Below are 11629 nucleotides of genomic sequence, written 5' to 3' on the forward strand. Positions count from 1 at the left end.
TTGCCTGCTCACGGGCAAACTCTCTTCAAAAGGGAAACACAGGCCACGCTGCCTTTCTCAAAGGCCTGAACTAATTGTGAGCCCAGGCCCCAGGACAGGTGTTCCATTTAGCCTAATTAGCCACAGGTAATGACATCACTGGAGCCCCACCTGTAAGTCAGTGCTTGCCCTACCATGTGACCCTAACCTATCGTAACAACACACACACACACCCTCTATTATACTCTAACACACTCCAGTACTCTGCTTCACTCGCACTCTTTCTCAACTCATTAAAGTGTGTGGTGAGGACCAATACACACACTCGCATCCAACTGGGTTTTCACACGGGTGTGACGTCACTCTTAATTACCAGCTGCACTTACTTACTTGCACTTGCAGTACTTCATCAGGCTCAATTATCATGTAGCAACACTACATCAATCACTAACATATAGCAACACCACATCAATCACTAACATGTAGCAACACCACATCAATCACTAACATGTCGCAACACCACATCAATCACTAACATGTCGCAACACTACATCAATCACTAACATGTAGCAACACCACATCAATCACTAACATGTAGCAACACCACATCAATCACTAACATGTAGCAACACCACATCAATCACTAACATGTAGCAACACCACATCAATCACTAACATGTAGCAACACCACATCAATCACTAACATGTCGCAACACTACATCAATCACCTTAGCATGTAGCAACACCACATCAATCACCCTAACATGTAGCAACACCACATCAATCACCCTAACATGTAGCAACACCACATCAATCACCTTAGCATGTAGCAACACCACATCAATCACCCTAACATGTAGCAACACCACATCAATCACCCTAACATGTAGCAACACCACATCAATCACCCTAACATGTAGCAACACCACATCAATCACTAACATGTAGCAACACCACATCAATCATATTTGCATGTAGCAGCACCACATCAATCCCTAACATGTAGCAACACCACATCAATCACCCTAACATGTAGCAACACCACATCAATCACTAACATGTAGCAACACCACATCAATCACTAACATGTAGCAACACCACATCGATCACCCTAACATGTAGTAACACCACATCAATCATCTTTGCATGTAGCAACACTACATCAATCACTAACATGTAGCAACACCACATCAATCACCCTAACATGTAGCAACACCACATCAATCACCCTAACATGTAGCAACACAACATCAATCACCAGAACATGTAGCAACACACTACAAGCATTTGATTAGTAGCTGCTTTGGAGTGTATAGAAGTTTATTTTGGTGTGTGTGTGTGTGTGTGTGTGTGTGTGTGTGTGTGTGTGTGTGTTCCCGTTGCAGAGTCTAAGCTGGCCAACTTCTGGAAACTGGTGCTGGACGAGAAGAAGCCTCTCTTCACCACAGAGAAGTTTCTATCACAAGCCAACGATGAAGGTGTGGGGTTGCACTCATACACACACACACACACACACACACACACACACAAGCAAGCAGGTCGAAGCATTCACACATAGGCGCATATGTAGAAATATACACACACATACACATCAATACATTTCCTCATCACATACCCAAATACAGTACCTAACTCACACACACACGCTTTAGGCAGAGGTCTTGAAGTGTGCGTGTGTGTGTTGTGATTAAGTTGAGTGTTGAGTTGTGTGGTGTTGTTCTCCTCCCTAGCCTTGTGTACGGTTCTGCAGCTGTGTGAGAGACTGTTCCTGGACCAGCCTCACCGACTCAACAACAGCAAGTCCCAGTAAGCAGACACACACACACACACACACAGTTTTTCTCCAGGACAGCAGGATACTCTCCTTCCAACTGTTCGCTAAGGCCAACACCCACTGGCGGTGACATTCACGTCTATGGATTTGACGCTCAAGAGATTGAAACATTTTCTAAACTTTGGCATTGACGCGCGCCAGTCGGCATTGGCCTTTAGTGGGACTGTTATGTAATTCCCATTTAGTTTTCTATAAAGCCTTAAAGGTGCTCTGCCACACAAAACCGTTTTTACTTGTATTTTTTTAAACATGTTAGGTCCATATGTGTTTGTGCTATGTCGTGAATGTGAAAATGAACAGCTAACTCCTCTGTCAGCTCTAGCCACTGAAAAGAAATAAGCGGAGAAATTAGGCCAATTGCAAAAGCTCTTCAGATTGACGTGGAATTGATGAGCTCATTACTATTCATGAGTTGCACATGCCCACAAAATTTGTTTAGCTCTGACAGTTTTCGTAGGCCTATGCAAGAATGTCTGAATGTCAACGGACTTGTGCGCTATGCACAAATAGAACTTCAACAATGCATTTTGCCCAAGAACCCAGACTTGAGGATCAAATGGCTTCAGTTTATTTTTTGAAACAACGCCAACTACAGGTTTAATGAACTCGCTAGCCTAGCAGGTTTTATTTATGCACATTTGGACAATGCTAGCACTCGCTAGCCAAGCTAAGTTCATGCCATGAAGCTAAAATTAGTTGATAACGACTGTCATGTTATGGACGAAACCTACTAGCTAGCCAATCAGAGTCAAGCAGCTTAGCTTGTAGAATATTAATGAGAACTGGTGCAAATCGAGCCGAGTCTTCATGCAGGCTTTCAATACCACACTAGAATGGCTTGAAACAAGCTAACCAAGGCATGTTTTCCACAAAAAATGTTAGAGTCCATGGTAGAACCTCAGACATTACCACAAAGTAATGCAATACGTGTGGCAGGGCATCTTTAATGACTAAAGCAGGGTTTCTCAGCGTGGCTGTCCTGAGGTTGAAAAGTTTGACCTGTAAAGCACATACTGTGTGAACTCAGGTGCACTCTGAGATGAATTAACCAATCAGCAGGTTCATCTAATTGATTAGTTGGTTAATTAATTAATCAATCGTCTCCGTAGGATGTACCAGCAGGCGCTGGTGGCGGCGCTGTTGTCACGGAGCTGGCGTGTACGCAAACGAGCCCAGCAGAGCATCAAGAAGCTCCTCTCCTCACTGGGCGGGGCCAGCCTGGCGCACGGCATCATGGGGGAACTGTGTGCGGTCATCACCAAACATAAGGTGAGCGAGAGAGGAGTTTACTGAGGTGGTCAGAGTATGTGTGTGGGACCTTGGTCAAAGCAAAACATACATTTACATACGAATGAATAAAATGCTCTGTTTCATGAGATAAGTGTGTGTGTTCTATATATGTGTGTGTGTGTGTGTGTGTGTGTCCAGGTGCTGCCTCTTGATGCGCTGCTGTTGGAGACTGGTGAGCTGACGGAGGTGGGCCGGGCCTACGTCCCCCCACGGAACCTTGTGGAGGCGCTGTGTGTGATCTGCTCGGTGGCGGGACAGTGGAACGACCCCGCGGAGACAGAGAAGCTGGCCATGGAGGCCCTCGTCGCCTCCCACCACCCCTCCATCAGTGAGTGCTGCTCTGTGTGCGTGTGTGTGTGTATGCGGTAGCCTTTGTTTGTACGTCACCGTGTGTGTGTGTGTGTGTGCGCGTGCGTGCGTGCAAGCGCTTGTATGTGGTTGTGTGTGTGTGCGCGTGTGTGAGAGCGCTTGTATGTGATTATGTGTGTGTGTGTGTGTGTGCAGGCGCACGTCCGTACGCACTGTGCGTACCACCAGGCTACTCAACAACGAGAGAAAATTTCCTGTGTGTGTGTAATGTGTATTCACACCAAATTGGCCCACCATACCTTCCCAACTATGCACAGTATACCATTAGCTGCATGCCATCAGGATATTTCCAATTTTTTTATTACGTAAAGTTAGTGAACAGGTTATCAAAATTAACGCGCACACAATTTGTTTGAGCAGGAGACAGAATACGCACACAGGCACGCAACTAGGCTACTTGATTTCTTTTACTCGGCTATCTGTATATGGTTATTAGCACACAATGTTAAAGGAGAATTCCGGTGTGATATTGACCTAAAGTGTGTTGAAACATGATACCAAGCGTGAACGGATGTCTCATAGCTCATCTCGGCTTGTCCCCTGCACTCCAAAATCTGGTGCTAGTTAGCCGATGCTACCAAGAGCTTTTTCAATGGTGGTGCTTCGGCATCGGGCTAGCCATGCAAATAAATCACTGTTTTACACCATTTACGAGGCTCAATGTATCTCCACACTTCATTGGTAGACTTCCGAGGGCCCTGACATTTAAAACGAGACATTGAGAACTTTGAAAAAGCACTGGTAGTTTACTTACAAGACGATTTATACAGACAGTATCTTCACGAAGTTTAGCGTTTGCAGCCATCTTGAATTTAGTCACGATAAGTCGAGCGACGAGTAAGAATGAACAGGTATGATAAGGGATCAGATTCCAAAAATAATTCAGTGGAAATGCATGGATTCCAGTTGCTGCTACTGGAAGAAACTGGAATCCATGCATTTCCACTGAATTATTTTTGGAATCTGATCCCTTACCATACCTGTTCATTCTTACTCGTCGCTCGACTTATTGTACTAATTCTCCTTTAAGCTAATTCACTAACTCAATACTAATCATGGATATCACAAGTTTAAATAACGAAAACAGAAAGGATAGAGGCAGCAAAGCTAGAGGAGTTATTTCTGATGGGCAAGAACAAGGTAGGCAATTGGTGTGCTTGTCAGAACGTTAGACTGCATTACAGCTGTTTAAAGCCAGACGTAACGGTAACGCTAGAACAAAACTAAAGGTAACTTTAGCCTATATAGGGCTGTATCAAGTTGTCCAAATGAATAGGTCATTGTATTGTTATGCCATCTAGGCTACTTTTTGCTGACCAATGCACGGACCTAAAACCGAGAAACGGACAAATATTGTCCACGCGTGAATTTTTTTTTTTGCCGGGGGGGGATGGTTGTGCGTACCATAGCATTAATTCCTGCAGGCACCCCTGTGTGTGTGTGTGTGTGTGTGTGTGTGTGTGTGTGTCTGTGTATGTGTGTGGTATTACTGAAGTGAGTGAGTGAGTGTGTGTGTGTGTGTGTGTGTATACATTTTTCCTCCGTGTTCAGGTCCAAAACACACAAAGCATTAATGTGTGTGTGTCCCTGTAGTGGTGGCGCGCTCCGACGTGTGGCCTCACCTGCTGTCCAGTATGAACCTGAACGCAGTAGAGTTCATCGACACACACCTGGACGACATCATGCCTCTTCTGCTGCAGGCTAGCGCAGAAAATACACAGGTAACCTACACACACACACACACACAGGGAGAAGGGCTACTTGATTATGGCAAAATTCAGATTCACGACGATTATTTATATGGAGATATATTAAAACACATTTGGACATACCATTCATTTTCTGAATAAGAAAAATGAAATGGAGGTCACTCGATGTCATCACTGTTATGTGAAGGTGAAGTAGAGGTCACTTGATGTCATCACTATAATGTGAAGGTGAAGTAGAGGTCATTTGATGTCAGCACTGTTATGTGAAGGTGAAGTAGAGGTCATTTGATGTCAGAACTGTTATGTGAAGGGCTGTGCTAGACTTACAACTGAGCACAAAATGGAAAAAAACCTTCCAAAACAGAATACCTCAAAATATTTTGATTACCGGTATGTTGTTTTCATAGTCATGGAAGTCACAATCCAAAAGGATTTGCAACTGTATTTACAGACACAGACACAGACACAGACACAGACACAGACACAGACACAGACACAGACACAGACACAGACACAGACACAGACACAGACACAGACACAGCTCTAACATCCCACCTCTGTCCCTGCAGGCTGTACGGAATGCTGCTGGGTCTCTCTCCAACCTCTCTCCGTCTAAACTCCTCCCACGCATCATGGATCACGTGATCAAGCGTCTGGCCAATCCTGCGCTGGGACAGGTGACTCGCGATGAGTACGGCATTATGAACACACCAGAGGGAGAGCTCTACGACAAGAGCGTCATCCAGAGGTGTGTGTGTGTGTGTGTGTGTGTGTGTGTACACTTACACTCTACATTAATATCAGTATACAGATGTCTGTAATGGCATCCAGAGTTGCTTTTAGCTGCAGCCCTAACACACTAAGTGTGGCTGTGTAACTGTGTATTTATCTAGGCATTTATCCTTCTGTGTGTGTGTGTGTGTGTGTGTGTGTATGTACACTTACACTCTATTAATATCAGTATACAGATGTCTGTAATGGCATCTAGTCTTGCTTTTAGCTGCAGCCCTAACACACTGTGGCTGCTTAACTGTGTGATTCCAGTCTTGCTTTGTGTGCTTTAACCGTTGCAGTTGAGTGTGTGAGTGTGTCAGAGCAAGAGTGTTATCCAAGTCTGTTTCATCAAGTATGTGTGGAGGCATTTATCCTTCTGTGTGTGTGTGTGTGTGTGTGTGTGTGTTTCTCCTCTCAAGATGTGTGTGTTGATCATCAGTCTCTGCATGCTTACTTTCTAAGCATGTTTACCACCTCACGTGAATGTCTGCTTAACTTTCTCTGTGTGTGTGTGTGTGTGTGTGTGTGTGTGTGTGTGCAGTGCTCAGCAGGAGAGTGCTAAGAAAGGCAATATGAAGCGTGAGAATAAGGCCTACTCCTTTAAAGAACAGATCATCGAGCTGGAGCTCCAGGAGGTGAGAACAAACAAACAAACAAATAAACACACAAACATTCTGTTCCCCAGCGGACCTGGGGCCTGTACTATGAAGCGGGGTTACTGGCTTATCTGGGTAACTTCGAGAGTAACTTGATCACGTGTGGCGTAACTTCCCGATTAACCCGTACTACGAAAGGTGGATAGGTTTTAACCGAGGTATGCTGCCATGGCAATTTACGCTGCATCTCAAACCTGCTCCGAGCAGGTTATGTTCTTGGTTAACCCGAGGTTTCCGTTAACCACACCCTTTATAAGTACCACCCCTCCACTAACAATTTCTCCCGAGACATGTCGGCGTGCCTGGATGATCCATACGACATTGGAGCGCAAATCGTGAGGGGCTCTCTTCGCAGGGCGAGGGGTTTTAGAGACCGCCAGAAAATATATACAGCCTACCAGAACGATATTCTCTATGAAGATATAGATTGTCAGCCGAGGGAATTCGTTATCTTTGTCAGATGATCTAGGAATACGTCTCATAGCAATGCCCTTATGTGGACATTCATGTATTCCATAGGTGATGCTGAACATCTGAGCAAGAATACTGTATGTCCGAAAATAAATCGGACATAGGCCTACAGTATGCTGAACATCTGAGCAAGAATAGCCTAAAATAAATCGGACATAGCCTACAGTAGGCCTAATAAATAAAAAAATATTTTAACAAACTTGTTGAATTGAATGTCATATTACTGTACCCTGCACATAAAGGCTACACATTTCCACAGCACCAGAATCCGACCGAATGCCTCCCCCAACCCCCTCCATAATCGGCCTTCCACTATTATTTGCGATGGCCAACTCCTCTGCTACTGTAAAACACTGGTGCCTTTCCTCCTACAGTAGTGTTCAAAGACACCTTTTTCTTGTTAGCTGTAAAACAGAGGCCAAGTGAAGGCTATAAGCTAGGCCTACATGTTTTCATAATTAAGAAATATTAATGCAAGCTATAACTATATAAACCTACTATTCTGAATAATGTTTTTGTGTTTCATTTTCACCTGCTGCCATGTGCGTTTGGCAATGGTGTTGCATCTGAAATGTTCACAGGATTAGGCATACACTAAATCAGTCAATGGGGGCTACTTCAACATTTAATTATCCTTATTACTGTAATCTATATGTGTGAATTGTGTTCCATCTGTAGGCCTTTCTATGAACTCAAAATAGGCTATTTAATTATTTCAACTCATTTCAGACATTCCGCAAGCTACTAATCCTCCGTAACACATGAACAGAACATGTGGGAATAAAACTTTACTTTTAGGCATTTAGGCTACCCGATCTGCAATACGTTGCCACCAGCCTTGCTTTGTTCACTGCCGACATATTTGATTTTTGTCGTAGAGTGGGTTTTAATTCTTCATAACTTGTCATAATAATTGTGCATTCCTCGTCCGTAAAATAAGGTGAACGCGTCATCATTGAAAGTGGTGACTTGCGCTGCAACCCACCCCTTTAATGTGAGCGCGCACAAACTCCAATTAGGTTAACCCCGTCTCAACAAATCAACTTCATAATCAGCGTCGTAGTACCGATTAACACCACTTAAGATAACCAGGTTTTGTCAACCCTGGTTTAACAAAGTAACCCTGGGTTACATCTGGGTAGGTTAAGCTCCCTTCGTAGTACAGGCCCCTGCTCAGTACTGCCCTGGCCAGGGCCTCAGTCCACATCTAGTACACGACTGCAAACAAATAAATCTTATCAAATAAATAAGTCACACAGTCCAGAGTCAGATAATCCAAAACCTTCCTCTCCTTCAACCCTTCTCTCTCTCTCCTTCTGTTCTCTTTTGCTCTCTTTTCTTCCCTCCTCTCTCTCTCTGCCCCCCCACTCTCTCTCTCTCTCTCTCTCTCTCTCTCTCTCTCTCTCTCTCTCTCTCTCTCTCTCTCTCTCTCTCTCTCTCTCTCTCTCTCTCTCTTTATCTGCCCCCCCTCTCTCTCCCTTTCTCCCTGCTGTAGGAGATCAAGAAGAAAAAGGGTATTAAGGAGGAGGTGCAGCTGACCAGCAAGCAGAAGGAGATCATGCAAAGCCAGCTAGAGAAGGAGTCCACCATCCGCAAGAGGCTGCTGGGGGTAAGACACACACACACACACACACACACCACAGAACATCTCTCTCTCACATACATACATACACACACACACACACACACACACACACACACACACACATATTCTATTAGCACATCCCACTTATTGGTCAATAGTCACACACCTTTCTGCTAAGTTAACACAGACGCACACACCCTATAAGTGAGTTGACACACCTCTCTGTGTCTCGACTTTCTCACTGAACATCTCTCCTTGTCCACTGTGTCTGTAACTGTCCCTGTCCCTCCGTCTCTCCCTCTCAGTTGGACACGGAGCTGGAGTACCACATCGGCCTGTTGGAGGCGCTGCTCACCAGCCGTCCTCCTCAGTTGGCATGGCAACTGCCGAGCGTGCTGCAGGCCATGCTGCCCCTCCTCCACTCCCCCCTGGCCGCACCACGCCTCCGCAAGGCCTTCCTGGACATGGGGGTCAGCCTCATGCCCAAGGACATCCGCAACCTGGGTAAGACACACACACACACACACACACACACACACACACACACACGTCTACGTCTACCTGATGCCTAAACAAATGTGGAACTTGAGTAAGAGACACACACACACACACACACACACACACACACACAGGCATTAGCCTCATGTCCAACCTGGGTAAGAGGCATACGTGTGCACGCTCATACACACACACACAATTATTATTGGTTGCCTTTCAGTGTTGCCCGTTCATGTGTGGTTCATGTATGTGGTGTCAGCAAAGGCAAACAGCAACTCTACAGGTGGCACTCAGAGAGGGTCTCTCCATACTCTCCCTGAAACCCACTTGATGTACACACACACACACTCACTCTTCCATACACTCCCTGACGCCCACTTACACAGATGCCCAATTACATCATAAGGTGGTGTTAGCATTTTTATGCAAGTATCTCTGGTCTTATCCTGTGTGTGTGTGTGTGTGTGTGTGTGTGTACGTGGACTAGCGGTCCTGGTAGGTCATGTGACCCTGCGTCTGTTGAAGCCGGAGTGTGAGCTGGACCCAGCCTGGGACGAGGAGGATCTGACCACTGCTACCCAACGCACAGTTCTGATGCTCTACACATACACTGTCCCCCAGAGAGAGAGCAAGACTGGTGAGTTACACACACACACACACACACACACAATTATAATTGGTTGCCTTTCAGTGTTGCCCGTTCATGTGTGGTTCATGTATGTGGTGTCAGCAAAGGCAAACAGCAACTCTACAGGTGGCACTCAGAGAGGGTCTCTCCATACTCTCCCTGAAGCCCACTTGATGTACACACACACACACACACACACACACACACACACGCGCCACGTAATGCTAAAAACACAATATGTGCCACAGAAAGACTCAGACCACAGAGTCCAACAGTGTTCAGTCATGGCAATCATCAATAGTTAACAGTTAATTAATCAGTAATTATTGTGTGTTTCTCTGTCTGTTTATGTGTGTGTGTTCCTCCCTTTGTGCGCGTGTGTGTGGCGCTCCCCTTGCCTGCGTGTGTGTGTGTGTGTATATGTGTGTTTCCCCCTGTCTGCGTGCGTGTGCGTGCGTGCGCGTGTGTGCGTGTGCGTGTGTGCGTGTGCGTGTGCGTGTGTGCGTGCGTGCGTGTGTGTGTGTGTGTGTATATGTGTGTTTCCCCCTGTCTGCGTGTGTGCGTGTGTGCGTGCCTGCGTGTGCGTGCCTGCGTGTGTGCGTGCGTGCGTGTGCGTGTGTGTGTGCGTGCGTGTGTGTGTGTGTGTGCGTGTGTGTAGCAGAGGCCCAGCCGCTGTCTGCGCCAGCGTTCTCGTTCTGCTTCCCTCTGCTGCAGGCGGTGCTGAGTCAGAGCAGCGGCTCCAGCGACGAGACGGAGGTCATGATGACCCGCGCCCTGCAGGTCATCAACCAGCACGCGCAGCTGCGCAGCCAATCAGACGACGCCGATGAGCTCATCGATGAGGTGAGAGCTCAGCGCTGAACCACCGCACTCATCAACCCAACAGTGTGCTTTTTGGGATCGTTCACTCATTTCCCGTGTGTTAGCCACATTGTGTACAAACCGTAGGACAGTGTTTTATGTAAATTGAACAACATAAACATGTTTTTGCCGCAGTGGCCTGTTGCGTAGTGAATCAGAATCATGAAGAAGAATGTAAATAAAAGGCATCTCCATATATAGCCTCCCCCTGTGTATTAACCTCATAGCTGATTATATGTGTGTATGTGTATGTGATCATGTGTGTGTGTATATGAGCATTTTTATTGTGTGTGTGTGTGTATGTGTATGATCTGACCGTGTGTGTGATCTGACCATGTGTGTGTGATCTGACCATGTGTGTGTGATCTGACCATGTGTGTGTGATCTGACCATGTGTGTGTGTGTGTATGATATGACCATGTGTGTGTGATATGACCATGTGTGTGTGCTTGTCTCCTCCAGGACGGACCTGAGCTCCTCCCCAGAGTGGCCATGCTGCTGCTCCTCACCAAAGTTATCGGCACCTCCATCCCCCGCCTGCAGGTACACACACACACACACCTCCATCCCCCGCCTGCAGGTACACACACACACACACACACACACCTCCATCCCCCACCTGCAGGTACACACACACACACACACACACACCTCCATCCCCCACCTGCAGGTACACACACACACACACACACACCTCCATCCCCCGCCTGCAGGTACACACACACACACACACACACCTCCATCCCCCGCCTGCAGGTACACACACACACACACACACACACACACACCTCCATCCCCCACCTGCAGGTACACACACACACACACACACACCTCCATCCCCCGCCTGCAGGTACACACACACACACCTCCATCCCCCGCCTGCAGGTACACACACACACACACACACACACCTCCATCCCCCGCCTGCAGGTACACACACACACACACACACACACACACACACCTCCATCCCCC

At 46.5% G+C, this 11629-nt stretch overlaps 2 protein-coding genes across 3 annotated transcripts in view; one reads left to right on the top strand and one right to left on the bottom strand.

Annotated features, from left to right (window-relative positions):
* Positions 1–11629, bottom strand: part of LOC121714956 (tripartite motif-containing protein 16-like) — a 964796-nt gene that overhangs the window by 566761 nt on the left and 386406 nt on the right. The window lies entirely within an intron of this gene.
* Positions 1–11629, top strand: part of gcn1 (GCN1 activator of EIF2AK4) — a 53912-nt gene that overhangs the window by 12334 nt on the left and 29949 nt on the right. The window contains 12 exon segments of the mRNA XM_042100145.1: positions 1365–1457; positions 1710–1785; positions 2923–3082; positions 3242–3431; positions 5066–5193; positions 5751–5929; positions 6497–6590; positions 8578–8691; positions 8973–9171; positions 9653–9802; positions 10455–10636; positions 11117–11197. Of these exon segments, the coding sequence (XP_041956079.1) occupies positions 1365–1457; positions 1710–1785; positions 2923–3082; positions 3242–3431; positions 5066–5193; positions 5751–5929; positions 6497–6590; positions 8578–8691; positions 8973–9171; positions 9653–9802; positions 10455–10636; positions 11117–11197 (1646 nt within the window).

The sequence above is a fragment of the Alosa sapidissima genome, chromosome 8 (genome assembly GCF_018492685.1).
Source record: "Alosa sapidissima isolate fAloSap1 chromosome 8, fAloSap1.pri, whole genome shotgun sequence".
Taxonomy (NCBI): domain Eukaryota; kingdom Metazoa; phylum Chordata; class Actinopteri; order Clupeiformes; family Clupeidae; genus Alosa; species Alosa sapidissima.